Raw genomic sequence first — 15,327 nt, 5'->3', positions numbered from 1 at the left:
TTTCTGTGCTGTATCCCTCTATGACTTTATATCTGTGTTCCTCTGATTCTGTCCTCTTGAGCATCTCCGATTTTAATTTCTCCACCAGAAGTGGCCATGCCTTCAGCTGTCTGTACCCCAAACCCTCAAATTCCCTACTTGGCCTTCCTACTTCTCTTTCCTCCTTTAAAACCACCTAAAACCTACCTCTTTGACCAAGCTCTTTGTCATTGGAACTAATATGTGACTCAGTATCATATTTTGTTTTATAATGCTGCCTTGGAGCACCTTGTTGTGTTGTATTATATTAAAGGTGTTATAGAAAGATAAGTAAATAACTTCACATTTCCCCACACATTCCATCTGCTGTCGTCTTCCGCTTTCACTTTTATCTTCCATATACATTCTTCCATATCTCTTTATGTCATCCTCAGCTTATTTCCCACCTGACTTCGTATGACCCACCATGAAGCTGGCAATAGATGAGGACATAGGAACAGGAGAGGGCCATTCAGCTCGTTGAGCCTGCTCTGCCATTCAATACGATCATGGCTGAACAAACACTTCAATGCCTTTTACCCACACTATCCCCAGGACCCTTTATGCTTTTGTTAATCAGAAATCTATCAATCTCTACCTTAAACATACTCAATGACTGACCTTCCATGGACCTCTGGGGTACAGGATTCCAAAGATTCACAACCCACTGAGTAAAGATATTTTTCATCATCTCGGTCTTAAGTGGCTTCCCCCTTATTTTGAAATTGTGTCCCCTGGTTCTAGACTCCCCAACCAGGGGAAACATCGTACCTGCATCTACCCTGTCTATTCCTTTAAGTGTTTTGTAGGTTTCAATGAGATCACCTCTCATTCTTCGAAACTCTAGAGAATACAGACCAAGTTTCCCCAATCCCTCTTCATGAGTCAGTCCCACCATCTCCGGAACAAGTCTGGTGAGCCTTCGTTGCTCTGCCTCTATGGCAATAATATCTTTTCTGAGGTAAGGGGACCAAAACTGCACACACTACTCCAGGTGCGGTCTAACCAAACTTCTATACAATTGAAGCAAGACTTCACTACTCCTGTACTCAAATCCTCTTGTGATAAAAGCTAACATTCCGTTATCCTTTCTAACAGTTTGCTGCACCTGCATGTTAGCTTTCAGTGACTTATGGACAAGGACACCCAGGTCCCTTTGTACATCTACATTTTCTAATCTCTTACCATTTATGAAATGCTCTGCACATCTGTTCCTTCTACCAAAGTGGATAACCTCACATTTTTCCACATTATATTCCATCTGCCATGTTCTTGCCCACTCACTAAATTTGTCCATTTCCTCCCGTAGTCGCTTTACATCTTCCTCACAACACACATTCCCACCTAGCTTTGTATCATCCATGAACTTGGAAATATTACATTTGGTCCCCACATCCAAATCATTGATATATATTGTGAACAGCTGGGTTCCAAGTACTGATCCTTGTGGTACCCCACTAGTTACAGCCTGTCAAGGTGAGAATGACCCATTTATTCCTACTACCTGTTTTGGCCTGTTAGCCAATCCTTAATCCACGCCAGTATATTGCTTCCTATCCCATGTGCTTTTATTTTGCTAATCAACCTCCTGTGGGGGACTTTATCAAAAGCCTTCTGAAAATCCAAGTATACTAGTCCATCAACTCTCCTTTTTCAATTTTGTTAGTCACATCCTCAAAAAACTCCCAACAAGTTCGTCAAACATGATTTCCCGTTCGCAAATCTATGTTGACTGTGCCCAATCAGATCATGATTATCCAAATATCCATTTATCTCATCCTTTATAATAGATTCTAGCATTTTCTCTATTACTGATGTAAGGCCAACAGGTCTGTAGTTCCCTGTTTTCTCTCTCACTCCCTTCTTAAATAGTGGGGTTACATTTGCCACCTTCCAATCTTCTGGAACCATTCCAGAATCTATAGAATTTTGGAAGATGATCGCCAATGCATCCACTATCTCTATAGCAACCTCTTTCAACACTGGGATGCAGAATATCAGGTCCCGGGGACTTATCAACTTTCAGTCCCATTAATTTCTCCAATACAAACTTCTCACTTATATTAATTTCCTTCAACTCTTCACTCTCCCTAGTCCCTTGGATCTCTAAATCTGGGAGATTTCCCATACCTTCCTCAGTGAAAACAGACACAAAGTAATCATTTAGTGTCTCTGCCATTTCTCTATTCCCCATTATAAATTCTCCTGACTCTGCCTATAATGGACCCACATTTATCTTAGCCAAACGCTTCCTTTTTACAAACCTATAGGAGCTTTTACGGTTTGTTTTTATGTTTTTTGCTAGATTTGCAGGACATTCTTCTGGGGGAGGGTGATCAGCCAGAGGTCGTGGTCCACATTGGTACCAATGACTTGGGTAGGAAGAGGATGTGGTCCTGCAATCAGAACTTAGGGAGTTAGGTAGAAAATTAGCAAGCAGGACCTCAAATGTAGTAATCTCCGGATTACTCCCAGTGCCACGTGCCAGCGAGTACAGAAATAGGAGGATAAGGCAGATCAATGCGTGGCTGAAAAGATGGTGCGGGAGGGAGGGCTTTAGATTCCTGGGGCACTGGGACTGGCTCTGGGGGAGATGGCACCTGTACAAGACGGACAGGTTGCTCCCTGAACAGAGCTGGGACTGAGTTCCTTGTGGGGCGTTTTGCTAGTGCTTTTGGAAGGGCTTAAAACTAACTTGGCAGGGGTGTGGGGACCAAGAGAAAATATTAGAGAGGAATACCAGGGGGCACAAAATACTGGGAGGGACAGATAGCACTAGTATAGAGAATAGTAAGTTAATAGGTAAAGCCGGGTCAAGGGGTAAAGTAGCAAAATCTAAATCAGGGTTACTGTGCATGTATGTGAATGCACGGAGTATAGTAAATAAGATTGTGGAGTTACAGGCGCAGATTGCCATGTGGAAATATGATGTTGTGGTGATAACAGAGACCTGGCTCAAGGAAGGGCAGAACTGGGTGTTAAATATTCCCGGGTACAAGGTGTTCAGAAGAGGCAGGAAAGGAGGAAGGATGGTGATATTGGTTAAGGGGAGCATTGCGGTGCTGGAGAAAGAGGATGTCCCAGAAAGTTCAAGGACAAAATCAAGTTGGCTAGAGCTAAGGAACAAAAAGGATGTAATAAGACCATAAAACGCAGGAGCAGAAGTTGGCCATTCAGCCCATCGAGTCTGCTCCGCCATTCAATAAGATCATGGCTGATCTGATAATCCTCAATTCCACTTTCCTGCCATTTCCCCATAACCCTCAATTCCCTTACTGATTAAAAATCTGTCCATCTCCACCTTGAATATACTTAATGACCCAGCCTCTACAGCCCTCTGCGGTAAAGAATTCCACAGATTGACTACCCTCTGAGAGAAGAAATTCCTCCTCATCTCTGTTTTAAATGGGTGCCTCCTTACTCTGAGATTATGCCCTCTGGTCCTAGACTCTCTCACAAGGGGAAACAACCTCTCAGCATCTACCCTGTCAAGCCCCCTAAGAGTCTTATATGTTTCAATAAGGCCGCCTCTCATTCTTCTAAATTCCAATGAATACAGGTCCAACCTACTCAACCTCTCCTCATAAGAAAATCCCTCCATCCCTGGGTTCAACCTAGTGAATCTTCTCTGGACTGCCTCCAATGCCAGTATATCTTTCCTTAGATAAGGGGACCAAAACTGTTCTAGGTATTCTCGGCGTAGTCTAACCAGTGCCTTGTATAGTTTTAGCAAGATTTCCCTATTTTTATACTCTATTCCCTTTGAAATAAAGGCCAACAATCCATTTGCCTTACCTATTACCTGCTGAACTTGTACGTTAGCTTTTTGGGATTCATGCACGAGGACCCCCAAATCCCTCTGTGCTGCAGCTTTCTTCAGCGTTTCTCCATTTAAATAATATTCAGCTCCTCTATTCTTCCTGCCAAAGTGCATAACCTCACACTTGTCCACATTACATTCCATCTGCCACATTTTTGCCCACTCACTTAACCTCTGTAGACTCTGTCATCCTCACCACTTGCCTTCCCACCTATTTTTGTGTCATCCACAAACTTGGCAATAGTACATTAATTTCCCTCATCCAAGTCATTAATATATATTGTAAATAATTGTGGCCCCAGCACTGATCCGCGTAGTACTTCACCAGCTACAGGTTGCCATCCTGAAAATGCAGCCCCCCCACCGCCTCGTATCCTAACTCTGTCTTCTGTTAGTTGGCCAGTCCTCTATCCATGCTATCCATGTGAATATACACCCCCCAACACCATGGGCTCTTATCTTATTAAGTAGCCTTATGTGTGGTACCTTATCAAACGCCTTTTGGAAATCCAAATATATTACATCTACTGGTTCTCCTTTATCAATCCTGCTTGTTACTTGCTCAAAGAATTCTAATAAATTTGTCAGGTGTGATTTCCCCTTCATGAAGCCATGTTGACTCTGCTTGATTAGATTATGCATTTCTAAATGCTCTGCTATTACATCCTTTATATTAGACTCCAACATTTTCCCAATGACAGATGTTAAGCTAACTGGCCTATAGTTACCTGTTTTTTGTCTCCCTCCCTTTTTGAATAAGGGTGTTACATTGGCAGTTTTCCAATCCTCTGGGACTTGTCCAGAATCTAAGGACTCTTGGAAGATTACTACCAGTGCATCCACTATCTCTGCAGTTATTTCCTTTATTATCCTAGGATGCAACCCATCAGGTCCAGGGGACTTATCGGCCTTTAGCCCCATTAGTTTCCCTAGTACTTCTTCTCTAGTGATAGTTATTGTATTTATTTCCTTCCCCACTTTTTCCCCATGATTATTTAGTATATTTGGAATACTATTAGTGTCTTCTAATGTGAAGACTGATGCAAAGTATTTATTCAACTCCTCTGCCATTTCCTGGTTCCCCATTATTATTTCCTCAGCCTCATTCTCTAAGGGGTCTATATTGACTTTGGCCTCTCTTTTTTATATATTTAAAGAAGCTCTTACTGTCCGTTTTTATATTACTTGCTAGTCTACCCTCTAAGTTTATTTTCTCCCTCTTTATCTTTTTTTGGTCATCTTCTGTTGGTTTTTAAAACTTTCCCAATCCTCTGGCTTACTACTAATCTTTGCCACATTGTATGTTTTTTCTTTCAATTTGACACTATCCTTAACTTCCTTGGTTAACCATGGTTAGATTATCCCCTTCCTCACTGGGATGTATCTTTGTTGTGAGTCATGAACTATTTTCTTAAACGTCTGCCTTTGTTCATCAACCATCTTTACTGCTAAACTTCTTTCCCAGTCCACTCCAGCCAACTCTGCCTTCATTCCTTTGTAATTACTCTTATTTAAGTTTAGCACAGATGTTTCCAAACTAAGTTTCTCACTCTCAAACTGAATGCTAAATTCTACCATTTTATGATCACTGTTTCCTCAGGGAACTTTTACTCTGAGATCATTTATTAAACCTGCCTCGGAACACATTACCAGATCCAAAATAGCCTGATCCTTGGTTGGATCCACAACATATTGTTCTAGGAAACTGTCCCGAATATACTCTATGAATTCTTGCTCGTGACTACCTCTGCCAATTTGATTTTCCCAATCAACATGGAGATTTAAGTCACCCATGATTAATATACTGCCTTTTTTACATGCCCTCATTATTTCCTGATTTATTCTCTGTCATCCTTTCTAGTCCTATCAATGACGTTGGTACCAGTGTTGGCGACAACAACTGGATCCCCCCCCTCCCACTCCAAGTCCCTCTCCAGCCCTGAGGAGATGTCCTTAACCCTGGCACCGGGCAAGCAACACAGCCTTTGGACTCACGCTCTTGGCTGCAGAGAACAGTATCTATCCCCCCTAATTATACTGTCCACTACCACTACTACTTTCCTATTTCCTCCCCCCATTTGAATGGCTCCCTGTAGCGTGGTGCCATGGTCAGTTCACTCATCCTCCCTGCAGTCCCTGCTCTCATCTACACAGCTTGCAAGAACCTTGTAACCATTGGACAATTTCAGGGGCTGAGGCTCCTCGAACACTACCCCCTGGGTCCCCAGACCTGCTTCACCTGCAGTCACACCCTCCTGTCCCTGATCACAGACCAAATTCGAATTATCTAACCTGTGGGGTTCCTGGAGCCTCCTGGAGCAAAGTGTCCAGTAACTTCCCCCACCCTGATGTGGCGTAATGTCTGCAGCTCAGATTCCAGCTCCTTAACTCGGATCCAAAGTTCCTCGAGCTGCAAACACTTAGTACAGTTGTGTTCGCTCCAAATCACCTTGGTGTCCAGCAGACCCCACATGTTGCAGCAGCAACACATTACCCGTCCTGCCATAGCTATCTTATTTTATTTCATTTATTAATTAATTACTCTGCTCTTTACACTTCTACGTTACTTGGTGTAGTCTATAGACCGCCAAATAGTGAGAAGGATGTAGAAGAACAAACCTGCAGGGAAATTACAGAGAGATGCAGGCATTATAGAGTATTTATAATGAGGGACTTTAATTACCCGAATATAGACTGGGACAGTGGTAATATAAAGGACAGAGAGGGGCAAAAGTTCCTAGATTGTGTCCAGGAGAATTTTCTAAAGCAGTATGTGTCCGATCCAACAAGAAAAGACGCACTGTTGGACCTGCTTTTTGGAAATGAGGTGGGCCAAGTCGATCAAGTGTCAGTGGAGGAGCATTTAGGAGACAGTGATCATTGTATTGTACGTTTTAGGATGATGATAGAAAAGGACAAAAGGCAATCCAGAATAAAAATAATTAACTGGACAAGAGCCGACTTCGATGGGGCAAGAACGGAGCTGGGCCGGATAGATGGAATGAAAAATTAGCAGGAAAAGCTAATGAACAATGGGTTACCCTCAAAAAAGAATTGGTTCGGGCACATATAATCGAAAGGGAAAGGTAGAGCAAACAAATCCAGAGCTCCCTGGATGAAAAAGGAGATTGAACTTAAGATAAAGAAGAAAAAGTGCACTTACGACAGGTGTCAGGTAGAAAATACAATTGAGAACCAAGAGGAATACAGAAGGTTCAGAGGGGAGGTGAAAAATCATATTACAGAAGCGAAGAGGGATTATGAGAAAAGACTGGCAGTCAACATAAAGGGGAATCCCAAAGTCTTCTATAGACATATAAATAGTAAAACGGTGGTAAAAGGAGGAATAGGGCCGATTAGGGACCTAAAAGGGGATTTACACAGGGACGAAGGGGCCATGGCTGAGGTATTAAATGAATACTTTGCATCCGTCTATACCAAGGAGGTTGATGCTACCAAGGCCATGGTGACAGACGAAGAAATGCTCTCACTAGAAGGGTTCAAAATTGACAAGGAGGAAGTGTTGAATGGACTGTTGGTACTTAAAGTTGACAAGGCACCGGGAACGGATGAGATGCATCCAAGGATATTGAAGGAAGAGAGAGTAGAAATTGCAGGGGCACTGGCCATAATCTTTCAGTCTTTCCTAGACTTGGGGGTAGTGCCAGAGGACTGGAGAATTGCAAACATTACGCACTTGTTCAAAAAAGGTTGTAAGGATAAGCCCAGCAATTACAGACCAGTCAGTTTAACTTCAGTGGTGGGCAAGATTCTAGAAACAATTATTCAGGATAGAATTAGTAGTCACATGGAAAAATATGGGTTGATGAGGAAGAGCCAACATAGATTTCTAAAGGCGAAATCATGTTTAACTAACTTGCTGGAGTTTTTTGAAGAGATAACAGAAAAGGTCGATGAGGGTAATGCTGTTGGTGTGGTGTACATGGACTTTGAAAAGGTATTTGACACAGTGCCACATAACAGACCTCTGCAGGAACAGAAAGACTTGGGTGTATCATTGAGGTGGTAGGACAGGTGGAGAGAGTAGTTAATAAAGCATATAGTATCGTGGGCTTTATTAATAGGGGATAGAGTACAAGAGCAGGGAGGTTATGCTGAATTTATATAAGACACTCGTTAGATCTCAGCTGGAATATTGTGTACCGTCTGGGCACCATATTATAGGAAGGATGTGAACACATTGGAGAGAGTGCAGAAGAGGTTTACAAGAATGGCTCCAGGGATGAGAAACTTCAGCTATGAGGATAGATTGGAGAGGTTGGGACTGTTCTCCTTGGAGAGAAGAAGGCTAAGAGGAGATTTGATAGAGATGTTCAAAATCATGAGGGGGCTGGACAGAGTAGATAAGGAGAAGCTGTTCCCGCTCGTAAAAGGATCAAGAACAAGAGCACACAGATGTAAAGTGATTTGCAAAAGAAGCAAATGTGACGTGAGAAAAAACTTTTTCATACAACGAAGTAGTTTGTCTGGAATGCACTGCCTGGAAGTGTTAATATGGCAATCACCTTATTAAAACCAATTGCTAGTTAAACAGGTGATGGGCATTAATTATCCCATCTAAATTGATTAAAAAGATACAGCTGGAACATTGTGCGGAAGCCAGGAGCACTGATGAGCTGTCTTGAAAATAAACCAACTTAAGCCAAAAGACTAGCCGGGATTAATTCTTCCACCACAACCTCTTATTGTGAGTAACATGAAGTGTGGTGGAAGTAGGTTCAATCGAAGCATTCAAGAGGGCATTAGATGATTATTTGAATAGAAACAATGTGCAAGGGTACGGGAAAAAGGCAGGGTAACTCTTTCGAGTACATTCACAGTTCTTGACTTTTTTTTTCCGGGAGTGGGACATGAACCCACAACCTTCTGATTCAAAGGCGAGGGTGCTATGAACTGAGCCACAGCTGACACCTCAAAAAAGGCAGGGTAATAGCACTAGGTCTTAATGCTCATTTGGAGAGCCGGTGTAGACATGATGGGTTGAATGGCCTCCTTCTGTGACGTTAAAATTGTTTGATTCTGTGATTGCATTCAGATTCTATTCTCCCTTTCTTTACCAGTTTCTTGATCTTCCTTTGCTGTGTTCCAAAAACCTCCCATCCTCTGGTTTACTACTACGTCTGGCAACATTATAAACTTTTTCTTTTAATCTTATACAATCCTTAACTTCCTTTGCCAGCCATGGTTGACTGACTTTTGGGCTTTCGTACCTTGAAGGAATGTATAGGTGCTGTAAGCTATGTAATAGTTCTTTGAAGACTATCCATTGCCCATGTACAGTCATACCTTTTAATGTACTTTCCCAATTCACCTCAGCCAATTTGTCCCTCATACCTTCATAATTTCCTTTATTCAACTTTAACACCCTTGCTTCAGAGTGAACTACCTCACTTTCAAACATAATGTAAAATTCTATCATATTGTGGTCACTCATCGCTAAAGGTTCTTTTACACCAAGATTATTAATTAATCATTTTTCATTACATAATATTAGATCTGAAATAGCCTGTCCTCCATTTGGCTCCTCAACATACTGCTCTAGAAAACCATCCCTAACACACTCCAGAAACTCGTCTTCCTCAGCATTAGTGCTCAATTGGTTTACCCAGTCTATATACAGATTGAAGTCACTCGTGATTACTGTATTGCCCGTGCTACATGCTTCTCTAATCTCCTGATTAACACCATGCCCCACGTTACCACTACTCTTTTGTGGCCAATAAACAACTCCAACCAATGTCTGCTGCCCTTTGCTCTTTCTTAGCTCCTCCCAAACAGATTCCACACATTATTCTTCCGATCTGAGATCCTCCTTTACTAATGCACTGATCCCATCCCTTAATATCAGCTCAATTCACCTCCTTTTGCTTCTTGTCTGTCCTTCCTAAACGCTGAATATCCTTGACTATTCAGTTCCTAGTCTTGGTCACCATGCAGCCATATTTCCATAATGACAATTATATCATTCCCATTTACCTCTATTTGTGCCTTTAGATCATCTACCTTATTGCGAATGCTGCGCGATTCAGGTAGAGTGCCCTTAACTTTGTCTTTTTGACATCATTCCGCATTTTCGAAGCATATTCAATGCTCTGCTTTGTTTCTCCTGCCTCCTGGTCTCACTACTACTTCCTGTTAGCAACTTTACTTCCTTCCAATTTGAGCTGCTGCTCAGGTTCCCACCCCCTGACAAGCTAGTTTAAACCCACCCCAACAGCAGTAGCAAATCTCCCAGCGAGTATATCAGTCCCAGGCCTGTTAAGATGTAACCTGCGCAGCTTGTACAGGTCCCACCTGCCCCAGAACCGGTCCCAATGCCTCAGAAATCTGATGCCCTCCTACACCAGTTCTCCAGTAAGATAAAAGCAAAAAACTGCGGATGCTGGAAATCCAAAACAAAAATAAAAATACCTGGAAAAACTCATCAGGTCTGACAGCATCTGCGGAGAGGAGCACAGTTAACGTTTCGAGTCCGTATGACTCTTCAACAGAACTAAGGAAAAACCAGTTCTCCAGCCATGTGTTTAATTGATTAGTCCTCCTATTCCTATGCTGACTAGCACATGGCAATGGGAGTAATCCTGAGATTAGTGCTCTTGAGGTCCTGCTTTTTAATTTCCTTCCCAACATCCTGAAATCAATTTTCAGGACCTCCTCCCTCTTACTACCTATGTCATTGGTACCAATGTGGACCACGACCTCTGGCTGATCCCCCTCCCCCTGAAGGATGTCCTGCATCCGCTCCATGACGTCCTTGACCCTGGCACCAGGGAGGCAACACACCAACCTGGAGTCACGTTTTTTTTTATTCATTCATGGGGTGTGGGCGTCGCTGGCTGAGCCAGCATTTATTTCCTATCCCCAATTGCCCTTGAGAAGATGGTGGTAGGCTGCCTTCTTTAACCGCTGCAGTCCATGTGGTGTAGGTACACCCACAGTGCTGTTAGGGAGGGAGTTCCAGGATTTTTACCCAGCGACAGTGAAGGAACGGTGATATATTTCCAAGTCAGGATGGTGAATGACTTGGAGGGGAACTTCTAGGTGGTGGTGTTCCCATCTATCTGCTGCCCTTGTCCTTCTAGATGGTAGTGGTCATGGGTTTGGAAGGTGCTGTGTAAGGAGCCTTGGTGAATTTCTGCAGTGTATCTTGTAGATGGTACACACTGCTGCTACTGTGTGTCGGTGGTGGAGGGAGTGAATGTTTGTGGATATGGTGCCATTGCACTCAATGCCCCTATTAATAAAGCCTAAGATACCATATGCTTTATTAACTGCTCTCTCAACATGTCCTGCCATCTTCAATGACCTATGTAGGTATACACCGAGGTCCCTCTGTTCCTGCACCTCCTTTAGAGGTTCTCCCTTTACTTTTATACTGTCTCACCATCTTTCCTGCCAAAACGAATCACCTCACACTTCTCTGCATTGAACTTCATCTGCCACTTGTCTGCCCAATCCACCAACATGCCTATGTCCTTTTGAAGTTCAAGACTATCCCCATCACAGTTGACACCATTTCCAAACTTCGTTTCATCTGCAAATTTTGAAATCATGTCCTGCACATCACAGCCTAGGACATTAATATATATCAGGAAGAGCAAGGGTCCCAACATTGAGCCCTGGGGAATGCACTACAGACATCCCTCCAATCTGAAAAACAACCATTTATCGCTACTGTCTAGGCAGAATTTTACGGGCACATGCACGACCCGATCAGATGCAAAATTGCGCGAGATGACATAGGGTGAGCGCCCCAACATCATCGCGCACTTGCGTGTTATTTCGCTCGGCAGGCGTGTGCAAAAGTTGGAAGCGTGCCTGCTGACAATTAAGCCCATTGACGGCGCAATTGTCCCCGATTTTTCATGGTCCGTCCAACCTTATGGCTGGTGGACAGGCCAATCGACCAGGCGGCCTTTACATTTATCACCAAACCTCATCCAAGGATGGGATGAAATCTCCGTTATGAAATAAAATAAAAATAAATATCTGGGGACATCATTTTTATGAAGTATATTTTCAGGTGCTTGATTGTGATGCATGGAAATTCTTTGCAGCTTTTTAAACCTTTATTTTGTCATTTGCAGGTCTGCAGCTCCCTGAGGCAGCTGTCTGCCTTCAGGGAGCTCTCTCGCTTTGCTCACCCACACCTGCGGTGAAGTCATCGCCCGCCCCCACCCCAGCAGCGCTGAGTTTTTCAGCGTGCGTTACACGCTGGCTGGCCATTAATTGGTCACTCCCGGGCTTGCCGATCCCACGCTCCCGCCAAAGGTAAAATTCAGGCCTCTGTTTCCTGTCACTCAGCCAATTTCTTATCCAAGTGCCTACTTTCCCTTTTATTCCATGGCCTAGAATTTTGCTCACAAGTCTGTTGTGTGGCACTGTATCAAATGCCTTTTGAAAATCTATATACGCCACATCAACAGCATTTACTTTATCAACCTTCTCTGTTACCTCCTCAGAAAAACTCCAGCAAGTTAGTTAAACATGATTTTCCCTAACAAATTCAAGCTGGCTTTACTTAATTATCCTGCCCTTGCCTAAATGATTATTGATTTTATCCCGTACTATAGTTTCCAGAAGTTTCCCCACCACAAAAGTCAAACTGACTTGGCTAGACTCCCAAATAAACGCCTTTTCCTGGCAACAGTCCAAATAGATTCTTAATCTATAAAACATTCAGTAATATTACTGCAAGGCACTCACCGTTCTCTAAGGGAGGTATTTCACAGCTTCTCTCTCCCTATCACTCAACAATGGCATTCTGAGACTTTTAACAAAATCTTGCTTCTAGAACAAGCAAACACTTCTCTGGGTGGCTAAAGGCTGCTTTTTCACAATTCTCTTTTACATAGTCCACTTTTCAAGGTTTCACATGGCTACACACACCATACAGCTTTCAATCTTTTCTTAAATATATTTTCTCCCTTTTGATCTGTAAAGCCATTGTTCTAACCTTGCTTGGAAGTTATTTTTCCCAGAATATATAAATCTTTCAGGTTGTCCTTATGGCCAGCACTTTCGGGAAAAATAAACTTAATAATTTTGCCTTATTTATCTATGATTTTGCCATTTGTAAAACTCCCGGTCATGCCCTTTTGAAATTCAAACAGCTATAATTCGCTTCTCACTAATCCCCTAATGCAAATTCTCATTCAAACTGTATCCACTGGGACCTCACCTTGGCTCAGCCATCTCCATTTCAAAATGCCTGTTTTTACCCCAACCCCTTTGATGATTTAAACCTTGCAGTCTGACTGCCTTCAGTTTAATTAAATTAGTCACACACACCGCGCACACACACACACCCCGCACACACACACACAGCGCCCACAAGCCTGCTTCACAGCATCCCACAGTAGTATTAGGAAAAAAATGATATTTCCTTTACACTAACTGGCCTATAGTTTGCTGTTTTCTGCCTCCCTCCCTTCTTGAATAGAGATATTTGCTACTTTCCAGTCTGATGGAAGCTTTCCAGAATCTAGGGAATTTTGGAAAATTAACACCAACACGTCTACTACCTCATTAGCCACCTCTTTTAAGACCCCAGGATGAAGTCCATCGAGACCCAGAGACTTGCCAGTGCACAGCTCCATCAGTTTACTCAGTACTGCTAGTGATTGTAATTTCACCAAGTTCCTCTCTCCCTTCCACCTCCTGATTGACAGCTATTACAGGAATTTTTTTAATATCCTCTATAGTGAAGGCAGATTTTCTAATATTACAGTTTGGAAGTCCAAAATCCAGCTGTCCAAAACCTGGAATTGTCCAAAAACTGGGCATTTTTGAAATATTCCATTTGGTATTCAGTTAAATGAAATTCAGACTTATTATCCAAATACAGGGACAATTTGGCTAGGTGCTAGTTCTTGGTGGAATACTGGACTAATTATCAGCTTCGCTGCTTTGTTCACAGTGGCGGTCTAGTTCCTGCGTTCCAAGCCGACATGAATGATCCTCGACCCTGTCCCACCCGGCCGAATCTCTGCCCACACACTGTTGATGCTGGTGTACAAAATCCAAAATCCGGCATGGGGGTCTTGGCCCCAGGATGTCCAACCTGTACTTCTTTAATGGATTCTTGCATTTTCCCAATGACAGATGTTAGACTAACTGGTGTATAAGTTTCCTGCTTTCTGTCTCCCTCCTTTCTTGAAGAGAGGTGTTACATTTGAAGTTTTCCATCCACTGGGACTTGTCCAAAATCTTTGGAATTTTGAAAGATTACAATCAATGCGTTCATTATCTTTGTAGCCACTTAGACCATAAGACATAGGAGCAGAAATTAGGCCATTCGGCCCATCGAGTCTGCTCCACCATTCAAGCATGGCTGATAAGATTCTCAACCCCATTGTCCCGCCTTCGCCCCGTAACCTTTGATCCCCTTACCAATCAAGAACCTATCTATCTCGGTCTTAAATACACTCAATGACCTGGCCTCCACAGCCTTCTGTGGCAATGAATTCCATAGATTCACCACTCTCTGGCTAAAGAAGTTTCTCCTCATCTCTGTTCTAAAAGGTCTTCCCTTTACTCTGAGGCTGTGCCCTTGGGTCCTAGTCTCTCCTACTAATAGAAACATCTTACCCACGTCCACTCTATCCAGACCTTTCAGTATTCTGTAAGTTTCAATCAAATCCCCCCTCATCCTTCTAAACTCCATCAAGTATAGACCCAGAGTCCTCAAACGTTCCTCATATGTTAAGCCTTTCATTCCTGGGATCGTTCTCGTGAACCTCCTCTGGACCCTCTCCAGGGCCAGAACATCCTTCCTGAGATACGGGGCCCAAAATTGCTCACAATATTCTAAATGTGGTCTGACCAGAGCCTTATAAAGCCTCAGCAGCACATCCCTGCTTTTATATTCTAGTCCTCTCGAAATAAATGCCAACATTGCATTTGCCTTCCTAACTACCAACTCAACCTGCAAGTTAACCTTAAGAGAATCCTGGACTAGGACTCCCAAGTCCCTTTGCACTCCAGACTTCTGAATTCTCTCCCCATTTAGAAAATGGTCTATGCCTCTATTCTTCCTACCAAAGTGCATGATCTCACATTTCCCCACGTTGTATTCCATCTGCCACTTCTTTGCCCATTCTCCTAACCTGTTCAAATCCTTCTGCAGCCTCCCCGCCTCCTCAATACTACCTGTCCCTCCACCTATCTTTGTATCATCTGCAAACTTAGCCAGAAAGCCCTCAGTTCCTTCATCTATATCATTAATGTATAAAGTGAAAAGTTGTGGTCCCAACACTGACCCCTGCGGAACTCCACTAGTCACCGGCCACCATCCTGAGAAGGACCCCTTTATCCCCACTCTCTGCCTCCTGCCAGACAGCCAATCTTCTATCCATGCAGAAGCTTTGAAAAGTATTTTGTAATTGCCTTCACAGTAGAAGACACAGAACACATTCCACAAACAATAAAAAAGCAAGGGGCAAAAGGAAGTGAGGGGCTTCTTTTAA

General features: G+C 43.0%; 1 protein-coding gene across 1 annotated transcript in view; it reads left to right on the top strand.

Annotated features, from left to right (window-relative positions):
- The first annotated feature begins 883 nt into the window (after positions 1 to 883).
- LOC144684026 (importin subunit alpha-4-like) overlaps positions 884 to 15,327 on the top strand; it is an 82,879-nt gene continuing 68,435 nt past the window's right edge. Inside the window, exon 1 of the mRNA XM_078547734.1 lies at positions 884 to 979. Coding sequence (XP_078403860.1) covers positions 899 to 979 — 81 coding nt within the window. The 5' untranslated portion in view covers positions 884 to 898. The remainder of the gene's footprint in view (positions 980 to 15,327) is intronic.

The sequence above is a fragment of the Cetorhinus maximus genome, chromosome 8, assembly GCF_964194155.1.
Source record: "Cetorhinus maximus chromosome 8, sCetMax3.hap1.1, whole genome shotgun sequence".
Classification (NCBI taxonomy): Eukaryota; Metazoa; Chordata; class Chondrichthyes; order Lamniformes; family Cetorhinidae; genus Cetorhinus; species Cetorhinus maximus.
This window is presented reverse-complemented; position numbering and strand designations above follow the sequence as displayed.